The sequence below is a fragment of the Lampris incognitus genome, chromosome 21 (genome assembly GCF_029633865.1).
Source record: "Lampris incognitus isolate fLamInc1 chromosome 21, fLamInc1.hap2, whole genome shotgun sequence".
NCBI classification, from domain to species: domain Eukaryota; kingdom Metazoa; phylum Chordata; class Actinopteri; order Lampriformes; family Lampridae; genus Lampris; species Lampris incognitus.
In genome coordinates, this window is record NC_079231.1 from 14,284,305 (window position 1) to 14,307,067 (window position 22,763).

At 43.9% G+C, this 22,763-nt stretch overlaps 1 protein-coding gene across 1 annotated transcript; it reads right to left on the bottom strand.

The window, feature by feature from the left end:
• Positions 1 to 792: 792 nt before the first annotated feature.
• prkx (protein kinase X-linked) lies at positions 793 to 22,282 on the bottom strand. Its single transcript, XM_056300928.1, has 8 exons — positions 21,548 to 22,282; positions 18,256 to 18,424; positions 16,758 to 17,021; positions 13,602 to 13,721; positions 8,129 to 8,224; positions 6,336 to 6,393; positions 4,163 to 4,240; positions 793 to 2,894 (listed from the first exon to the last, which is right to left on the bottom strand). Exons 1-8 carry the CDS (start codon positions 21,702 to 21,704, stop codon positions 2,769 to 2,771), a joined length of 1,068 nt encoding a protein of 355 aa, XP_056156903.1. The 5' UTR covers positions 21,705 to 22,282; the 3' UTR covers positions 793 to 2,768.
• Positions 22,283 to 22,763: the final 481 nt, after the last annotated feature.

Sequence of the window (22,763 nt, forward strand, 5' to 3'; positions counted from 1 at the left end):
ATACCAACATACTGCTGCCATAGCACACAAAGGCACCGATAACATGATCCAAGTCTTCTGTTGTCTTTCTTTTGATTAGATAGAGATATCTACAGACCAGCTATGTTATATGGTTTGGAGACAGTGGCACTGAGGAAAAGACAGGAGGTGGAGCTGGAGGTGGAGGTGGCAGAGTTGACGATGCCAAGATCTTCCTTGGGAGTGACGAAGAAGGACAGGATTAGGAACCAGTGTATTAGAGGGACAGCTCAGGTTGGACGGTTTGGAGACAAAGCAAGAGAGGCAAGATTGAGATGGTTTGGACATGTGTGGAGGAGAGACGCTGGGTATACTGGGAGAAGGATGCTGAATGTGGAGCTGCCAGGGAAGAGGAAGGCCAAAGAGGAGGTTTATGGATATGGTGAGAGAGGACACGCAGGTGGCTGGTGTGACAGAGGACGATGCAGAAGACTGGAAGAGATGGAAACGGATGATCTGCTGTGGGAGCAGCCAAAAGTAGTAGTAGTAGTAGTAGATGGAGATAGCTACAGACAGCTATAGATTTGAGACAAGGTAAACAGACAGATTCACAGACAGACAGACAAACACAGAGAGACATAGATGGGCAACTTTGTGGTGTGTTGCAGTCTTGTCTGGCTGAATATCTCCAAACCAACAATGCCAACAAAAAATCTCCCGTCAGCTGGCCTTCTGATGGCATCGGGAGCTCCACAACTCCATATGCTCGTCATGTGAAAAGGCAAGCAACTCTGACAGACAGCAAGAACACTAGAGAGGACAAGGGGACATCAGAAAGGAGAATGTGTTTATTCCTTGTCGTCTCCATTTTCAAAACCTCGGGATGAAGGTTGGCGTATTCTATACCTTGTACAAATACTTGCCATTGCTTTCACTTTCGCAATTTAAAGTGATACACGGACCGATAATAAAAGGCATTGGGTAGAAAATGATGTACGGTTGTTTCTAGAAGTAGAAAAAAAATAAAAAATAAAAATAAACAATTGAATAAAAAATTTCTTAAAAAAAAAAAGGCAAAGGTTCAGAATAAAAAAAAAAAAACAGATTTCATACAGAGACAAAGTTAGCACCACACAGAAAATAAAGGTACCTGGGGTGAGTGGGGTTACAGACAATACATGCATTGTACAAAAATTGTACTAAATAGACAAGCTCCTTACTGAATCCAGTCCAACGTCTCCTCGTTGCCAGGATCTATTTAATACAAAGTTGTGTTACAGGCATCATTAGGAGGAGTGATCATTTCAAATCCCCTCACAAAAAGAAACACTAGTTCTACAGAGGGAGGAAACAACAGCTGCTGACTGAGATGTGAACTAGAGATGGTCTGGTCTGGTCTGGTCATGCCTGCACATGATTCATTTCCAAGAAACGGATGGATGTAAACGATTCCTGCGAATTTGACACTGCAGTGACACTGAAACTAGGGTACCAAACCGTAAACTGTTCTTTGGAGACTATTCTAAAAAAAAAATTATTTCAATCGCTGATGATGACGCCCGCTGCTGGTAAATAAGAGTACATGATTCATTGAAATGTTATTGAATACTGACTGTTATTCTATCGTGTGCGACAACACACCTGCCGTTGCCTTTTCCTTACTCGACCCACTTCAAGGCATGAGAACGATGGTAACAGTCGAGCCTTATGTGAGGAGACAGACTTCAGAACGATGAGGCGCCTGCATCCAGAACAGATGTGACATATGGCGGCGTAATAACCGAGTACTTGGTCGGGGATGGGGTTACCCCTGATCAGTCGCAGCCAAAGAACAGCGAATAACAGCGCTGAGGAGAAAAAGGGGGAAAAACACGACGGCAGGCTCAGCACCGGGATTCGGTCCCCTTCCAACACAAAACCGCTTCCCATATCCGAACAGCCGACAGCACGGCGTTCCTTTGCGCTGCTTGCGTGAACACATAAAGCTGAGAGACGTTACGATTTGGAGACATCATGCCCGTGAAACTACACTACAGTATAAGGCACCTTTTTACAAGTGCAACCGAGTACTGGCTTGTACGTATGACTGATGCATGCAGACATACAAGCTCATTTTGTGAGACTGTGATGTGGAAAAATGTGTCGTGACTACTGGCCAGCCAACAACTACACACCTGTGATGGACACTGTGCTGGGCTCCAGTCATGAACAGCGACGTGGTACAGTCTAATAAAAACTACCATGTAGGATATGGCCTGAATTCAATCTATTTACATTTAAATAAGAATAAAACAGCATTTTTGGATCATAAGCATTAATTTTCTTAACTTTTTAAAAGAACCTCTCAATTGAGACAACAATATAAAACAATATAAAAAAGTTTTCATTATATTCTTTTCCCCCCAACATATAAAGTAACAGTCCTTTGGTACCAAAGGAACAATTTTTTTTTTTTGCATAATATGAAAAGGCTCAGAGAAATAATGATATAAATTAAAAAAAATAAAAAAACACGGAACAAAAAGAATTGAAAATCAAAACTAAGAACATCAAAAGAGTTGTAAAGAAATATAATTATGTGGAATAATTAAACTCTTGGATGCGTTTCTTGTGTATTTGATATCAATCGATCAGTAATGCTTCTTTGGAAGGGGGGCCATTTTATTTCATTAATTATAAACTCCCCCTCTCCATTGGTTAACATGTATTTTCCTAATGCTCACTACACATATCATTGAAACCCCTTTAGAATGACCTCAGATGGTTGTTACATGATATGCTGCTACTGGTCTGGGTTCTGGGGTCAGGTGTCAGAAGTTCTTGAAGATCTCCAAATCCTTTTGAGGCACGGGGGCGTCTTTCTTCCACTCGTCCTCGGGGTAGACGTCAAAGTTGGAGGTGTCTCCCTCATGAGAAACCTTAGGGGTGATGGGTGGCTGCGGAGACACAACAAAACTTTCAGATGCATACCAATGCTCAACGTTGACTGATGGTATAACCTGCACAAGGCATCTTTTTTTTGGGGGGGGGATTCCCCCCCCTTTTCTCCCCAGTTGTACTTGGCCAATTACCCCACTCTTCCGAGCCATCCCGGTCGCTGCTCCACCCCCTCTGCCGATCCGGGGAGGGCTGCAGACTACCACATGCCTCCTCTGATACATGTGGAGTCACCAGCCGCTTCTTTTCACCTGGCAGTGAGGAGTTTCACCAGGTGAATGTAGCGCATGGGAGGATCACGCTATTCCCCCCAGTCCCCCCCCCTCAACAGGCGCCCTGACCGATCAGAGGAGGCGCTACTGCAGCGACCAGGACACACCCCCACATCCAGTTTACCGCCCGCAGACATGGCCAATTGTGTCTGTAGGGATGCCCGGCCAAGCCGGAGGTAACAGGGGGATTCGAACCACCGATCCCCGTGTTGGTAGGCAATGAAATGGACCGCCATGCCACCCGGATGCCAATGTACGTGTTTTTGATGACCATTACAGCGCTAAGCTATGCTACAGTGTAAAGAATAAACTGGTTTTTAATCCCAACAAAAATTCAAAAGTTAACATTTTGGAGGCAAGTGAACAACGACAGGTCAATATGACGGTTCTTTACAGATCCAGATTTCTTGGTTTTCAGACAGTCCTTCTGAAGAACCACTTCTCCTCCTTGGGCATCTGACTAAATTAAGAGCTAGAGACAGAGCTGACGTTTTCCCTTTCAGCGTTCAAAACATCTGCAGCTCTACGTTTAGACATTTCCTCTCATAATAACATACCAATGAGCGCCATCCTCAATTACTAATACACTCAGAAGTCCTGAACTGTTTAGCCCTATGGGTAAATCATGACAGAGAGTTTACACAGCGTGAGTTTGATTACCGTTGAGACTACAAACAGAGAAAATGTGCGTCTACACTTCTGCAGGTATGATTCAATAAAACTATTATCAGGTCAGATTAGTAAAATCCACCACAAACATGCAAGGGTGAAGATGTAGACAGGTTGGAGGAAGTAGATTAAAGAGTGTTTTCTAATAAGTGGGGCAGGTGATAATTTGTGCAAAACTGAGTGTAAATGAATATAAAGGTGTTCTTAACATTTTAAAAGCAGGGTACTGAACTATGGAATAGCCCGTCTGATTTGGATGCGGGTATTAGGAGAGTGCAAAATGAACGCAGATGCTGAATGAGGGAATAGCGCCGACCACCGCTCACCTTAAGTTTCCTCAGAGGCACGGCCTCCCAGTCAATCGTCTTGAACCACCGGTGCTTTTTCACGTCCTCTGCCCCGTTCTGAAACAGTTGCACAGCAATATTAAAAACAATGAAACACAGTCATTCATATAACTTGATGAAGGGGTGCCGTGCAGATGCTTATTCACCGCTAGTACTGTACCAAGGACCGAAGTCTATCCAAGTTACATTACTGTCACAGAAACAAGCACAGATCTGATGTGTTTCTGTTACTGAAAGATGCATTAAAGGGAAACAATCCTGGTTTTTATCATCATCTCTCTATGTGTGTTGAGTGTAAAAGCATCCATCAGTGATGTCACCGGCGCACCCATGAATCGCAGTCTTCATATGCCATTTGGTGGCATTTGCTATAACAGCTGTGTGTAGTGTTGTTATTCACATTTTCATCTGCTTTTTAGCCTATTTCCGCATAGCCCACATAAGTTAGAGGCAAACCAGGAAGTAAGGGTAATAGTTTTCACATTCACAGATTGTCCATCAGTGACACTTTTGCACATTTCAGCAGCGTTTCAGAGACACACAGAAGGCTGCTTAGTGGTATCCCCACAACAAATAGAGATAATGTTGAGAATTGTGATCGTTTCCCTGTCGGTTTGGCCTAAGTGGACAAAAACATTTGGGATGTGATCAGTGTTTCTGCCTCTGCAATGCTCCAACAACACGCTGGAAGTGATCTGCAGCTGCTGCCTTGTCGCAATCTGTGACACGTTACACGTGAACTTTGTATCAGATTCGATTATTGTCAAAACTCCGTGACGGCGTAAGCCTTTCGACTTTGTGTCTGGCTTTGCTTTGTAAGCATCTGCATCGCTAGACTGTTTTAAAGCCGTCCAACCGGCAGGATCGATCAAAAGAGGATTTCCCTATCATCTTGATTTTGAATAGCCCTGAAAACAAAATGAATATTGAAAAAAAATATTAAAAAAATGGGGGGCTCTGATCAAAATGATGTCTTCCCCTCTCTCAGAGCACAGAACCATCATCGTTGTGGGAAGGAGCCACCTGACTTGTGTTCTGTGGAGGAATATTGGCAGTTACAAATCAATACCAGCGTGTCTGGGATTATGGTGTGTTAATCACTCTGCTTAGACTGGCATTTGTTTTATTGAGAGCAGCTCTTATACTCCCACTCCGCCTTCTGAGTCACGTTAATTGAAACACTTGTGTCTTTCACTTTGAATGGTTAATACATACTCCCATTCATGAATGATGAAATGGTTGGCTTGCACACATTTAATATGGACACACTACCAATTTTCCATTCTGTAATTCTTTCAGACGATTGCTGAGGAAAAAGGGAAAAAAAATTGTCTGAAGTTCCCGAGGCCGCACAGAAAAATTAGTCAAAAGACTTTGCCTTCCCTTATTTCAGCTCCGTTTAAGCGCTCTCGTGTTGCTGTCAGGGACGGTTTGGAGACCCACGGGAAAAATGAAGCAGATTTATTCAAAACGACAACTGTTTTTCCTAATCCGCTTTTCATAAATCGGGGCCAAACTCGACATGAGGGTGTCAAGGAGATTCACTGACTCCAGTGAAATAACATATCACTATACTAAGTGGGCATCGTTCGGAATCAGAGACAGTCACTATAAAGGTTCAGGTTAGTATCGACTTAAAACAGCTGCAGACTGATGGGAACTATTATTGTTGCTATGTAGTGTTGCTTATTTGGCACACTGTTTGGAAACACTTGTGAGATTTGAAGTAGCTTCCAGCACAGAGAGCTGGAGGCACAAACCCAAACTATGTGTGCAACCCTTTTACCAAAAACTCAAATTTTATCAGGTCGACGAGGGGAAGAAGAGAAGAGTAATCATATTAATGTTTTTCAACACCACCATTTATTACAGGCAAAGGTGTGAGTAATGTGACCGCACACAGATATGTGCATCTTTGCTGTTGTAAGCGTCTGCAGGCGCACAACTCCCTCAACAGTAACCTTTCCTTTGCATCTTGCTAATTGGAAACAAATGCAGACGTTAAGGAGGTCTGTGGGGGCTTTTCCTATCCCGTCCTGGTTCTCAAGAGCAGTGACGTCAAACTACCTACTGAGGTTATAAAATACAGTGAGGGATGCTGTCGGAGGGAGGGGAAGGGAAGGAGAACGAGTGGGAAGTCTTATCAACTCACCTTCATGTTGCCTAGTCGTCTGGCTCGGTCAATGACAAGAAACTTCTTGATGAGGTCTCTGGGAAAAGAAAAAAATAAATCAGTGGTTCAAACACTTTATGTCACTTAAAAGCAAAGCCCCCAAAAGCAAAAAAAAAAAAAAGAGAAAAGCCAGAAGGTCCTTCCAAGACTGTCAGGATGACAAATGCTCTCAAACTGTGGGTAGCCTGATAGCCTGTACAGGGTGAGGCGGGTCGGCTAAGTGAGTTGTGTCCCTTTGACAATCTTTTAATTGAAGAATCTGAGCACCTTTTTTTTGTGGACTGGGACATTCTATGACTATGAAAAAGTGTGTGTGTGATATGGGCACGCGATAAGGGGAGAGGGGATGATTCACAGAGTTCTTATAAAGTGACATAGTGTACGCTTCTGGGATGAAATGCGATACCCGCCGAAGATGAGGAGCGCTTTTCCATAAAGGTGCTATATTTCAAATCCAATGAGCTGCTGACAGGCTCATAAATACAATAGCTGGATATTGACTGTCAGCTATTTTTCATTCTTTTTTCTTTCTTTTTTTTGCCTAAATCCTGTCTATACTCAAAGCCAGTCCTCCAGAGATTTTATTAAGGTAAGAATTGGGCAGAAATATTAATATTTTCCTGGATTTGCGGCACTAAAAAGTCTGATCAAGGTCAAAGCGAGAGATAGAAGTGACATAAAACTCTAGAGTTCAGAGTTGAAACTGATAAATGTGCATTCACATACTATACCTTTTATACACTGCAGATACCGGCATAACTACAGACTAGCAAGCTTCCGTAACCAAAGAGTCTGTCGACACAGTTCTAATGAAATAGGGAGGTAGTGGAGAATGAAGCCAGGAAACAGTTGAAGATGTAGGGTCTACATACATCATCCGTTCACAGAAAGAACCAAGTCAATTTTTTATCTAATGCCTTTTAAGTCTTAAAACAGATCTTGCAGGGGACCTATCCATGCTCCCATTATCATATGCTATCCAGTAGCTTCTGTTTGACACAGCACACTTTTGCCTGCAGTAGTGGGCTTTCATTCATGATGGATGGCACTGCGACGTGGGATGGTGTGAGAATGATTCTAACAAAGGAAGTATTTTAAATCTCTCTGCTGGCCAGAAGACACATGACTTAACAGTGGGAAGTTCTAAGATGGCTGAAATATCTGGAGAAACAGTATTGAGTCTGGCCTCTCTTGGGCCACAGAACCGGGGCTGATGGAGTGAGCACTCACACATATAAACAGAGCCTATATTCTTGCACATTCCTTTGCCCTGCAGCTGTTCTAATGGGCAGTGTGACCCATGGGGGATGGGTTCAAATCAGCTGGGTGTGTCATTACCAACCACATGTCCACCTGAGCTGCCTCTGCAGCTCCGGGGAACTAATTGGCCAAACTGCTAAAAGGCACACTGCGGCACTTACAGGCTCAATCCACAGCCATTGTGACTCCCACCAGTTTGAAGTAATACGATAATACAGAGAATGGTAGGTGGAACAATTCCAATAAGCCTCAGAGGGGAGCCAATAACTCCTTACTGATCAGAGCTCATGCAGCGCAAATGAGCGAGCATAACCACAGGCTGTTTTGGTTTTAAATGAAAGAACTTAAAAAAGTTGGTCAATATAAGAGAGGATATGCTAATGTTAAAATTCAACAATTAGAGGGGTACTAGATGCACACACACGCGCACGCGCACACAGAGTACGGAGGCTTGGCAGTAAACTACAGGCTACAAGTCTATATTGACTTTTGACATCCTCCCCTGAGCTTACTTCACATAGAAGTCTAGATGCCGTGGGAATTCCAGCTTTCCGGCCAGGATCTTCTGATAGATGCCAAATGGGTTGTCATCAAAAAACGGGGGGTACCTGTTGGAAGAAAATAAATGTCATGTCCAGTGAACCATTCCGAATCTCTGCTCCTTACTTGCATGGCGCTGTGTTAAAATCAGCCTGACACAGGGAGCAGACAGGCGAGTGGACTACAGATCCCGAGAAGAAAACCGCATACATGGACAACACATGAGAGCCTCAAGACATGCAGATAGGTCACCACTTTGGTCTTAGGCCTCTCACAGATGAAATACCCCTCCCTTACCCCCCGCAGTATAATTCTCCCCGGGTGACAACCTGCCTATTGCGCTTGTGTGCACGGGTGAGTGCGTGCATGTGCAGGCAAGTGTGCACTTGACCTCAATGCGCCGGTCCACTGCTCCTGCAGGCATATGTGTGTGTAAGTGACTGTTTTTCCCAAGTTTGTGCATCAGTGAGGATGCCTGCACAGTAATCCATGTGTGCCGCTATGTGACCGTTTGGCGCTGTGTGCACATTTCCAACCTTCCATACCCCCGGGCCTTCTGCCGCCGCCGCCACTGCTGCAATGTGGTGACTCCAGGCTCGGAGCCGAGTGCTTTCCCAGCACTCCTGTGCTCCCTCTCCTCTGGCCTGGACAAGTCATTACCCACAAATTACATAATGGGACCAGCCCTAAATGCATTACGCATGGAGCAGACAGGCGCATAATCGCAGCAGTTTGTCACACGCCGCTTGCCTCGCCAGTCAAAAAACCCCCAGAGTCAGGAGACTGTGGGTTGGGGGGGGGGTCTGAAACTGTGGGGGGGAGGTGCACCACAGACTCCAGCGCTTTGCTTTTTACTTTAGCGTGGATCCAAAAAAATGATGTAGTCATTGCTGGGGAATCTGGGTCATTTCTGAGAGGGGTGGGGGGTGGGTTGGGGGTGATACCATACCGCCATTTTCTGACAAGATTCAAGCTTTGGTGAACAGTGGTATCAGCAGTCAAAATGGACTGTGGAGAGACACCATGAAAACAAAACAAAGACAGTTTTGGCTTTTTACATGAAAGCCAAGCAGCTGTAAATCACTGGCTTGTCATGACAACAGCAGAGAGAGAATTCAGAAAATGGGTTGTGGAGTTCAGAGATAAAAAAAAAAAAATCAATATTCATAACTATTTCCTCTACTACAGACATCCAGCAATTCCAACCATTTGTTTCACTTGAACTGTGTGTACCTCTCTAAGAGCACCAGAACCCGACATTCAGTCTTTGACTCAACGATAATGCGAACCTAAAACCATTTCTGGATGTTACGACATGACTAAGCTTACGCCATACAACAATCCTCACTCAGTACTGCATAGTTTTGTCTTCTCCTGGACTGAAACCATGTACACATCCTAGGCTCAAGCAAATCCAGTCTCAAATTGAAAACTTTCAAATCTTCTCTCCCATAAAAACCCATGCACTACCTTGATTGTGTGTTTTGCACTGCAGTTACTCTCCGAAACTATGGACAAGAATCCACAAGAATCTCCAGAGAATACATGGGGGAAGGGAGGAGCGAGGAAGGAGGCAAGGTCTGGCCATGCATGAGGGCAGAAGATGCCAGAAGCCAAGGGATGAATCAGCAGGAGAGGCCAGACTGTCCTGGCGATCTGCTGCTGGTGGAGCTCGCCAGTGGGCAAGATTAGGCAGAGCTAGCCCGTGTGGGAGGGGTAGAGAACTAAAGGAAAATCAAAACACAAAAACCCCAGTCCAAAACAAACTAATATGGGATAATCAAAATACAAATTGCTCGGAAACTGACATTTCAACAATTAACCAAACTTTTTTTTTTTTGAGAGCCACTTAAAAATGGTGCATAAAATGAAATAGAATAAACTTGGTAAATGTCTTTGTCCAAACCAGAATTACTCCTAAAACTCCTCCAAAGCACTAAAAAGATGGGGCACTTCACCAGAATCTCCATCGCGAAAACATCAGACACTCCACTGGACTGAGATAAGCCGGGGCTGCCCAAGGAGGTGTGGTGAGTTGAGGGGATGGGAAGAAGGGTCAAACTCATTTAAATTCAGTCAATCCATAAAATTGTTTCAGAGATAGATATCTATTTAAAATTCAACAACAGGATCTGCCTTTATGTTCAAATCCCCCCCCCCCCCCCCATTTTACTTATTTCAGCAATTCAAATGATAGAGACCCTAGAGCAAACTCAAAGGCTATTGGGAGTTGGGTCAGAATGGCTTAAAGGCAACTTGTTTTCACATTTTGCTACTGATGATGTAAAAGGTAGCTGTGACACCCCCCCAGGGCGTCCGGGTGGCGTGGTGGTCTATTCCGTTGCCTACCAACACGGGGATCGCTGGTTCGAATCCCCGTGTTACCTCTGGCTTGGTCGGGCTTCCCTACAGACACAACTGGCCGTGTCTGCGGGCGGGAAACCGGATGTGGGTATGTGTCCTGGTCGCTGCACTAGCGCCTTCTCTGGTTGGTTGGAGCGCCTGTTGGGGGGGGGGCAGGCAGCGTGATCTTCCCACACGCTACGTCCCCCTGGTGAAACTCCTCACTGTCAGGTGAAAAGAAGCGGCTGGTGACTCCACATGTATCAGAGGAGGCATGTGGTAGTTTGCAGCCCTTCCCGGATCGGCAGAGGGGGTGAAGCAGCGACCGGGACGGCTCAGAGAGTGGGGTGATGGGCCATGTACAATTTGGGAGGAGAAAAAAAAAAAGGGGGGGGGAACAATCAATGGCCCTGGGTTTCTCCAATGTGGCTTTGCTTTCAGAGCCACTGTAAACCAATCATGTGTATGCCTACTTACACATTCAAGCAGACTTTCAGGTAAAATAAAGTGAGAGAGAGAGACAGAGAGGGATAGAAAAGAAAGAAAAAGATAGATCAACTACTTTTGTTGTTACATAAAGGAGACGTTTTTCAACAAGGTAGGCGTCTCTGTGATTGTGCTGGGTGTTTGTGGGTGTAGAGAGAATAGAGAAGACACACTACAGGGCATAAAGCAACTCAAGGTAAAATCAACAATAACTTGCTGAAATAAGAGGCTGCCTTCCTGTGAAGTTAGCATCCCATCGAAACATGCAAGATGAAACAGACCGTTTAGGTGGAAGATGGGGCTATACACACACACACACACACACACACACACACACACACACACACACACACACACAGATGTTAGGTTATCATCGAGAAGAGCAGTCAGCTTCTCAAACTGATGAACAAATCAAAGGTGTACTTACTCACTAACATTATCACAGGGGCCTTATAGATCAATAGATCCCTCCAACATCCAAGATACCTCACTGGAGGGCTTGGATCACTTTCCAGAGGTTTTCCTAACTTGTGCTTTACCATGCAGGAGGAGGGTCTGCCAACATGAACTTTTCAGAAGCACCCGTTACATTCTTAGAGCAGGACCTTTGGCAAAAGCGGGCGTGCAACGGCAAAGCCTTTCCTTGAGCATGTGAACGGAGCCTTTTGTCTGGCGGCGTTAGGTAGCCCCCTTCATGGACACGTCTGGCAAGATGCTGGGGCTGGCTCAGCACCTAGTCTCTGCCAGAACAGCAACACTTCAAAGGCCGGCCTGATGAAGGCGTTTGACAAGGTCACATTTTTCTTCTTATTGATGGTCATGCAACTTTTCCAACTGCTTCATAAAAAAAAAAAGTGTATGAAAATAGGGGCAGGCCAAGCACAGGCCAAGAGCAGCAGGCCTTTCTTGTCAATTCAGATCGACTGAAAGTGTGTCTCCACTATCATGTGTCGAGGCGAGCGCCTGCAGTCAAGACCGTCATTGCACTGAACTGGTTCAATTAATTGCCTGCTTGGTGACAGTACAGCAACTAAACCGTCCCTGAAGTCTTGTTAAACTCACTTTTTAAATCAACCTCAACACTGAAGGCCATTTCTATCACGGCGCCCAGCAGTGATCAAACGGTAAACTCAGGTCAGACTATCCAGTGACACATTTCAGTTGTATGCAGTGAACTTAATGATGACAGAACACTTGAGAAAGTCATTTTGCACAAATCAAATTGATCTCACTGGGGATGTATTTAGCTTAGTTGGGAATTTTCACAAATAAATAGAAATTATTTGATGCCACGCAGCAGGAGTATTTCTGGGTTCTTTGTCGCAGTTGTATTTTTTTTGCTCCATGAACTGCTGCAATGCAGTGATTTATGGCAGTATAGAGAACAAAATCTTTTCAAGATCATAAAACAATCTCTGGCATTGTATGATAAAGCATACTGTGGTACAATGTAAGACGTCCTTCTGCGAGTGTACGTTACGTTTCGAGACGTGTTTTCTCACCTAGCTGCCAGCATGACAAGAGATTGTATTCCCCCTTCACACAGATTAAAGCAGCTGATTAACTAGGGGTCAGAGAGTTCAGATCACATCCACACACACTGCCAAATAATTGAGTCTCTCTACCATTATGAAGAATGCACTGCAGAATGTGAACTTGCCTCACATGGCTATTCATTAAAGATAACAAAGGACATTAGTATTGACTGGGCGGAGGTTGTCAAGGCTCCACCTAGTCAAACGTTCCCATTTATCTCATCCTCACAGCATTGCAAAGCATTTTCTACCAATATGGTGCATTGCCATAAACACGGATAATTGGCCAAGGCTTTTGTCTTATTACCTACACCTGCGCCTAGATTATAAACACCTGTTTTACCTACCAAGGCAGCTGTGCAGTGATGTAATAAGCAGAGTGCTGGTCCCAGATTGTGTCTCAGAACCTGCAGGACAGGTTTGGCGTTGGACATTAGTAGATCATGAGATGTTCTCAAGCATCAGTTAAAGACCTTATTGGCTTCATGGTGTGTGTGTGTGTGTGTGTGTGTGTGTGTGTGTGTGTGTGTGTGTGTGGGTGTTATGTAATGCTGAACACAACGACAGGTGAGATGATTAAAACTGACAAAAATAATTACATAGCTTTGCTTTCTGTGTTGCAGGCACACGGTCTTTGAACAGTTTATTTTGGGCTCTTTTACCCTCCCCAGCCTCCAACTGCCACAAATAACCTAAGCACCTAAAGAGAAGCACAGCAAAGTTTACAACTTGCCCAAATGAAGACGAATTCATCCAGCGTTAGGTGATGTGTATGTGTGTGTTTTGTTTCTGTGTTACATAAGTCATCTCAACAATAAAATGAGAAGTTCCTGCTGACATCTGTTCTCTGATGTCTTGGACTAGGACAGGCTCAGCAGAAGTTCTGTTTGTTCATGCAACCACATTTTATGAAATGTGCTGACAGTTTATGAGATGTGCTGATACGCTCTGAAATCTAACTTTTCTGAAACTACACGTTGGTTCTGGATAAAAAGCTCACCTTATCCAGCCTTGGAACAGTTACTCTTGTGGAGGATAATGCCCCCTTGTGTTTGAAATGGGCAGAGGAAAGACCACCTACCCTGCCAGCATTTCAAAGATGAGGATGCCCAAGGCCCACCAGTCAACTGCGCGGCCGTGGCCCTTGCTTTGTATGACTTCTGGAGCAAGGTACTCGGGAGTGCCACAAAGCGTCCATGTCCTGGGAATGAAAAGGAACAGATGCGGTGGGGCAAATATAGAGAAGGGGGGGGGTGTATCAGCAATAGCACTTTTAAACAAAGTCCTCTATCAAAAAAAAATGTAAAAAATCATATATCATATTTAGCCAAAGGAATTGAATCGAGTGCAACTGGACTTGGTATAGTCAGAAAGGCACGAACTGAGGAAGCCTCTTGGATGAGAGGCGAAACGTCTTCACGGATATATACCAAGTCCAGTTGCACTTGATTCAATTCCTTTGGATAACCATGACGTGGATGAATGAGAACATTCACAGACATATATCATATTTACAATATCTTAATCATTTTATTATTAATTTATTTACTGTGAGCCTAACATTGGGCATTTAATCCTATTTGCAAATCTCCATCCTGTTGTGTGACTAGTCTGCCTGCCAATCATTGGCAACAGAAGCTTGTTATGTCCAGAATATGTGGCCCTTATCCCAAGTATTACCCTGTTAAAGAGCATATCTCTGCTGGTAAACAATTACTGTTGTTTGAACAGGGATGGGTCACAGCCTCAGCTGCTTCTTTAGGTCGGTCCAGATTACGCTACACATTCCACACAGTGTAAAGGAGAGGGCTTCGGTTACATGGGAGACACAACACCATAAGGTAAAGCAAACCATCCATGTCATCGGACCCGTCTGTGACTAAATATATAGTACTAGAGGGATGTAGAACTTCCATGCGGTATTAAATCTCTAGTCATCCAGCAATTATGGCCTGGCAAAACCAGAACGGCGTGTCTGAATGGCTCGCAATAAAACTGTCAAGTTTTCATCATGAGCTTAACAAATTAGCAGATACATAAAGCATGACTCGATGGGATGCTCACACTGGAAGGAAAACAAACCCATGCAAGGACACAGTATGACATACAAAATGAAAATACCTTGACAAGCTCATCTCGGAGTGAAACACTTTTGACAAAAGAAAATAACAGCAAGTACTGTTTCTCACTACTTTCTTGACAGGGTAGCTCACTGGTACCGTGTGTCTGTGTGTGTGACAAACACTGACCGTGTTCTCTCTGAAAGCCACTTGTCCTCCTCTGAAGAGCACTCGGCCTGGCGCCGGGCTTTTCATTGTCTGTCACTGATATCACCTGGGTAATGACCTCTCTCGGCTAGTTGCTATGGCGACGGCAATTCTTATGGAAATAATGGGGGCTTGTTGGAGGATGATGAGGCTTGTGATCTTGTGGGACTAACCGTCCGGACACTGAACATATTACGCTAACGGACAAACGTGTGCAGTTGGAGAAAATAACAAACTGTGTTTTGGGTTTCTCTAATGCGTCATCAAAAAAAAATTTTTTTTAATTGTCACACACCGTTTGAAAATCAGGTGTGCCGGCAGGGGGCACTGTGGAAGCACGGGGAAGGACCGAGCACTGCTGCATTTCCATCATCATGAAGCCCCACGGAACATACAGGAGTGCCCAGTGGCAACAAGGCTGTTGTCTTCCCACTGCTGAATCCTATCCCAGGCAATTCTGCTGCCCTCCATTTATATAAGTGGGTCACTCGCACATCAGAAAGGTATCTACTCCCAATCTGTTTTACTCTCCCAGTCCGGGGGAAAATGTAATCTTATTCCATTATGTTTACATGTCAGAGGGGGTCACCACTGTACTCGGTGGGGCTCGTTTGCAACGCTTCGGTACCGACGGTGCACTGAAGATACCGAGCTGTCTCTTCTGCTCTGCTACATCTTTTTAAGTCAGCTGAGGTCAATGGGAAGACCTAGTTTGGTGTACGTCTAATCCGAAAGAAATAGCATCAGTCTGGGAAGTTTGTCCTTGAGTCATGACATGATGGGGTTCTCAGGGTTTGAAGGATTCCCCCTCACCCCGTCCACCCCCCCACATCCCTTCGAGTTTTCCAAGGACATCTGGGCAAAGCCTATTGGCCAAGAAATCAGCAATGTTATTAATATCACACAGCCATCCACCATTCCAAATTTAGAGGATGGGGGAGGGGTGGGCAGAGCACTGGGACGAGGATGAAATGACTGTGACAGGTTCTACCCCTCCCACACTCCCCCCCCCCCCGACTTCCACCTGATCATCCCAGGAGATCTGCACCAAAAACTTCAGCTGTTTTCTTCATCTCTTTTCCCAAGAATAAAGACTGAAAGAGCTGTTAAGGACAGACACATAAAGTAGGGTATGTGTGTATGTGCACCCACGTACACACATCGGCTCTTTTACCTTGCTCTCGTTAAAGGCACCCTCCAATCCAAATTGCAAACTTCTTGTCAACAATTAAATATGTTAATAAAGGCCATGTGGTAATTTGTCAAACAAAATTAACTACTGAGTGTAACTTTCATCTCAGAAAATGTAATATGACTTGAAGGTGAAACTAAATCTGAGTGGAGGGCAGAGTAATGTTGCTGGCTAGAATATAGCTCAGATCAAGCATGAATGCAATGCAGTGAATGCACAGGACCGGTACCAGTCTATATACTCTTCTGTCATTCATAAAGGTTCAGTTCTTTATTATTCTGTTTAACAGCTGGGTGGCCTCTGACAAATTTCAAAAATTATGTGCTTAGCTGGGGAAAGTTTGAGATTACTACTCTTCAATTTATATGCCAGAAATATATCAAGGCAGGGAGTAAGTTAGTGGTTCTCTGCAAAGTTGAGAGAGCACATTTCATGGGCCATGTTATGTTTCAGATAACATTCAAATTAACTTCATATTTTAGTTTTGTGCAGGTTTCATACCAACTGTTTCACTATATCGGTTAAATCTACACATAGTGCCACTGCACACTAACACATGGCATAAGCTGATCTGCTTTGCATTCATTTGCAGCCAATGTTTACTTAATACTGAAAAAGCCATTCGATATTTAAGTATCCAAATAGTAGCCATTGTAAAACATTTACACTGATAACAGAAATAGGTCTGAAGCCAAACGCTGTGAGTGCTGAAATTCAACCCCATTTCTTTTCCTGTTACAAAGAGGTCCAGAGAGAGCCCGGAATATGCTTTTGATACCTGTCAGAGAGTTTCTTAGCAAAGCCAAAGTCGGTGAGGCGGATGTGGCCCTCCCCATCCAGGAGGATGTTCTCCGGCTTCAGGTCGCGGTAGACTATCTCTTTGGAGTGCAGGTACTCGATGGCGCACACAATCTCCGTGGTGTAGAAGAGGCCCGTGGCGTTACTGAACCGGCCACGGCTGCGCAGGTAGCTGAACAGCTCACCACCTGGCACAAAGTCCATGAGCATATAGAGGAACTGTTCGTCATGGTGGGTCCAAAACCTGCCAGTGGTGGTAGAATATAAAGATATTAAACCAAGGCCAAAAGAAATGCAGCCTCTCAAATATAAAGAAAGCCATATCAAGCTTATTTAGAAACCTTCAGTCAGAGTTACGGTCTCGAGAGGTTTAACATGCCAAGTTGATACAGTAAATGCCGCCGCCTGTCCTAAGACCCTCAAGAATATTCCTGGATCAGTCAAATTGGTACATCGAACCATATAGGAAGAGACAGATAGAGATGGAACAGCCCGATAGTTTATTGTCCTCGGGAGGAAATTCTTTTCCACTACCAGTGTGTCACACAACACAGCATGTAGAACTGTTAACACCGAACATTTAAACGCACTCCTCCCATCTGACAACCCCTGTGACATTCACACAGGAAACAGTAGGGGGTTCACATAAACAGGCACAGAGATAAAGGTGCATAATTGTATTGGTTGTTGGAAGGTGTATTTACCCTGCTTACTGTGCACTGCAACTGCTGGTCAACTGCATCAAAGTGGCTGGAGAGAGGGTGAAGACAAACCGGGCTGAATCCCCAGAAAGGGAGCCAGTTTATTTCAGACTGTTGGCTTTTATTGGTGCTGGGACTCAGCCGATTCCTCCCGATTGGATATTATGATATATTACAGCTGATTCAATACATATAGCGATTTTCAAATATCACATTATGTTATGATCTTTTAAGGTTCCATCCCCTCGCATCTATAGTAAAACGTGAAAACCGCATTAATTCAAAGAAAAAAAATTCCCCAAGTAAACATTTAAATGATTCAAATTCAACCATTCCATTAAATGAGGTAGAAATCATCACATCAAACCTCTTCACAGCATCTGATCATCATGCTTCAGCATTGCAATTTTGGGGAAATGCTGTGGTATTCAAATCATTATGACTTAATGCGACTTTGCACTGAATGGATCCCCCCCCCAGGTTTTATTATTTCGATTAACACCTGTCCTTTATATCCAATTAAAGATGCAACTGTTCAAAACAGATGCTTAACTCATTTTACGTTTAAAAAGTGTTATGCAAGCCAAAAAAATGAAACCACGTTTTTATTGATTTACTGGTTGATCTGTCCCAGTGTGAGTTGGAACAGCGAGCACAAACATCTACTTCGACTGCAAACAAAGTGCTTCACATAATCAAGGAAAAAGATATTTTTCTGGGTTTTCTTCCCCCTTCGGCATGTCACCGATGACAATGGGGGGGGGGGGGCACACTCACAGCCGGATGAGGAAGGGGTGGTTGACCTCTGTCAAAACTTCCTTCTCGTTGTGGACGTGCTGCTCTTGCTTCAGTCGGATCACGTCAGGGATCTTCATTTGCTTGAGCGCATAAAAGGCCCTGCTCTTCTTGTCCTTGACAAGGAAGACGCGGCCAAAGGTCCCCGTGCCTGGGGCGGTAGAGACATGGGGAGACGTGATTAAACATTGTGATGGAAAGCTCCGGCATACGGGATAAACACAGGCTGTCAAATAAAAGGTTACCATCTGGTTCACTTCTGCTTGATTAAATGAAATAGATGAATAAATAATAAATCAATAAATTGGACAACTGCTAGAAATAATGAATGAAACTGAAAATTATTTAAGATGGCCCAAAAAACAGGAAAACATTTTCTGTAACAACATTTAGACACAATCAACCAATCAAAGAACTTTTATATAGCATATTTTTTCATAAAAGTCAATACAATGTGCTTCACATGAAAGCAAGTACATTGACCATCAACCACAGAAAGCAGAGGACATGCTTGTGTAGAGGGTGAACATAAATGCTGGTTTGAGTAACGTACGTGTATGTGTGTTTGCAGATGACTTTGCAGAGGTGGGGAGATGGTTGGGCAGAGGTGGGGCAGGATACAAACACAGATTAGGGTAAGCAGAGGGGTTTGGGATTGGATCTGGCCCCGACTGGATATGAACCCTGGTTCAGGTAGGGCAGAGTAAGTTGCTAGGTGTGTGTGTGTGGTTGGGGCAAAATGTCATTGTAAAAAAAAAAATAAAGAAAGAAAGAAAGAAAAGTAAAGTAGGACGAACATATTACTCATGTTCCCCTGGCGTCCATTATTATTATTGTTACTGTTTTCTATCCTAGGGAACAAAATAACAAATGAGGAAGGAGTTCTTCCATTCCTTCCTCCTACCCATGTTGTGTTGTGTCATGACAAACAGGGAGGAGGACAGGAAGGTTGATGACCACGCCACGGAGCACCCACTCTGAGTCAGACATGAAACCCTGATGGCGTAACTGACTAAAGGAATGTTGGTCGTCTTGCATGGTCGGCTTTACCTACAGCGATCCTTTGTCTCTGCATGTTACCGTGGCAACATGGAAGGAGGGCAGTAAACATGAGAGGAAGTAGTTTTGGTTTTAAGGTGATGAGACAAGGAGAGAACCAGTGTAATATTTCACTCTGTCCAAATGGTCTCTCCACCATGCCAGGCCTACTTTGCATGAATTTTTCCAATACAAAGCATACAAAAGGGGGTAAATAAATAAATAGCAAATGAATGAACAAATAAAAAGCAGATTCAGTGAGTACAAAGCCTACTGTTTAAACTAACTGAGAGATGGCCAGCTGAATTTACAAGATAAAGTGACAGACCTGCCATGGTTTGAGGCTAAACATAAAACTACATTGCATGTGAGTTTAGCAATTCTAGCTGTACTGGCAGAGAACAGAGTCTATAAGTAATCGACTCAAACTCGGCAGATCAACAAATCCCGCAAAGTCTGTTCAAGCTGCAGATATCGCAAATGATGATCCTTTTGGACAACAATTGCAATTTTGTTCCCATAGGACCGTGCCTGGAATGGCACTATGCACCTGCCACATAGTGGCAATTTCTCCCTTTTCCTATAGGATATCAAAGCATGTAAAACCAGAGCATAAATCTAATGGCACAAGAGAGTTGCCTCATAATTTCAATGACAATTAAACAACAGCCAGCAGATAAAGAGCTTTAGCTGATTTGTTTTAGGCAGCAAATCCCTCTCATCAGACAAAATGGCTTGGCAAATTGGATTTTTATGCGGGCTCATAAGCTTCAAGCTTTCTCCCAACAGCATGGGACGACTGCCATTCCCTGGTGCACAACTCTCTGACAGACAGCACTGGTTGCTTGCATGTATCCTAATGTATATTGATGAGCTACCCATGAAGTATGAAGCATAATACCATATATCAGACGTTTTATCAAACTAGCCTATAATAAGACACCTATTAAAAGACTATGCTGTTAATTAATGAATCCTCCTCCCTATCTGGCCTATCAGGATCAGACAGCCTTAATGGTGGCAAATGTTAAGACAAGTTCCTTACAACTGCAAACAAGACACTGTTCCTCTTAGGGGCAGGAGTGAGGTTGAAACAGAGTAAATGGCTTCAAGGGGTAAATTCCTGAATTATTATACTGTAATGCAAAAAGCCTGATTCATGGCTGTGACTCTACTGTACACAGAAATCTGATGAAATTGAGATCCAAGGAGCAGATCCGGATTTACGAAGATGAAGGGCTGTGAAACCGCAAAGCAACATTCAACAGTGTGCACTTTTCAAAGTAGTGCAGTAATTCTCTTCAGATAGCTGCTGCCCACTGTAGTTTTTAAAGCCTGGTGTGACATGTACTGAAATGTTAACCATCTCTGTCTTGGATGGGATTTTTTCAAGGTTAACTCTGTCTGTCTACTTGACGTCAACTGTGACACAGTGACCTAAGATGACCTTTAAGGTACACATTTGATTTCATTTGTACACGTTTAACTGCAAAGGACAATAAACCGTTGACTTGAGCTCCTATTCTTTTTTAGGCACTTAGACCATGTAGACTATCTTATACTGATGTAAGCTTACAAAGACAACCCATCAGTAGCTGCGCAGAAATATTTTTGATATTAAGAAATAACCTTAATACTTTGCCATGACACTGAAAAGATATTATGTAGGTCTATGTAATTTTAGCTGTTAGTGGATCCTCTCCTGCTAAACTTAAAACATATCCTCAGCTACAAGACTACAAACAGTAGAAATAAACAAATACAATTGATTGTTAACGCACTGCCACAATTTTTCTGTTTTTTTTTCACTTGATAATTTTAATCCTAATCAGGTTACTGCAAACCATTCTTATACATTACTATTGTGCTTGTTGGGCCAAAATTTTTTTTTTTTTTTTTAAATGAACGCATGCCCCCTTATCAAAACGAAAAGTCTCACCTGTCATTATCTGGCCTAAACCTAGTTTGAGGGGTTACTCAGTACTCGCTAAGCTTCTCAAGGGCGGTTAGTTGCAGAGGTCATGGAAGGCACCAATACTACATTTGATGCTATTTTACAATTTTGGACTTGAGCAGTGTGACAAACAATGCTGTCCCGTGGCAATGCAAAACCTGCGGGTGACGAGGTCAGTTTTTGCTGTCAGCAAATCTGGATGTGTCAGTTAGCAAAGTATTTCAGACTTGACTGTTCAAGCTCGGACCATTTCAAACACCTAACCCTTTCCCAATGACTCACCGACAGTGGAAATTGTCTCTAGATCGTCGAGACAATATATCCGGTTGTTCAGCGATGCCTCTCCAGCTGACATCACCGCACCGCCAGCGTTATTTCTACCCTCTCTCACGGAGTTGCTTTCGTGGTTGACCCCTACCTTCGCTTTAGAGGAAGCCATCTCTTCTTCTTCGCGTTTTATCTCTTTTTGTGCGATATACTAACTTATCTTGGGCTCAGATTATCCGACATGACGCCTACAAATACTGGTTTGCGGCACATCCCTTGTTTCTGGACGTCAGGAGAGCAGGCTATTTCATCTTCTTTGTCTAGCTCCGCTGCAGCCAGCGGAAGTTTGTTTGGGACCCTACTTGGCTGTGACTGACAATACAGCTACAATGATTAATTCAACGACCGTATATATCTGAAAGATCTAATAAGACTTTGAATTTCGATATATGAAGGACAGAGAAGCTGTAAAAACGGTGGCTGGTGACAGGTGCACTGCACAAGCTAACTAGCATGTAAGGGTAGCTAGCTCAGTTAGCAGCTAATTTTGACTAGCGAGCTACGGATAGGACTGCAACACAACCGAGCTAGCGAAATACAAAGTAGCTCCAAACGAAATAATTGACGATAAGAAATCAAGAGTCTCAAAGCCTCGCACACTCGACGTATTCCCTCCGTGTTTCCTGCTCAAATACGCCGCTTTTTCTTCATGGTTTTTTCCGTGCGGACAACTCGGGGCTCACCCGTCGCTCTCCCCTCCGTCCACATCAACAAGGAAGGAACCGGCAACCGTGTTGACAAAAAATACACCAATGAGAATGAGCCTGTCCCGGACACTTAACCAATCAAGTGTGAGAAGGGGCGGGGCAAGTCGTCAAGCAGTTTGATCGCAACGATCCCTAAATTCAATATTTACTCCCACACGTGTCCACACAAGCACACACAAACGTACTGACACACCATTCCAGTTTAGTCATTTGTAACCCGAAAGCAATGGGTGGGTGGGGATTAAGCAGGACATTACCTACTTTCCATGCAAAGCTTCTTTTGTAATTTCATATGATCTAAGATTTGACAAAAAGGCTGGCTTTAAATAGATTACTGGGCTGGATGGGTTTTACTTGGTTGAGGGGCTGTCGGGTAGTGGATCACGGAGAGGAAATTCAAGATGTGCTAATAACCTGCACTCAAAATACCCCAATCGGAGCACCTGTCTTCAGCCCTCAGACGA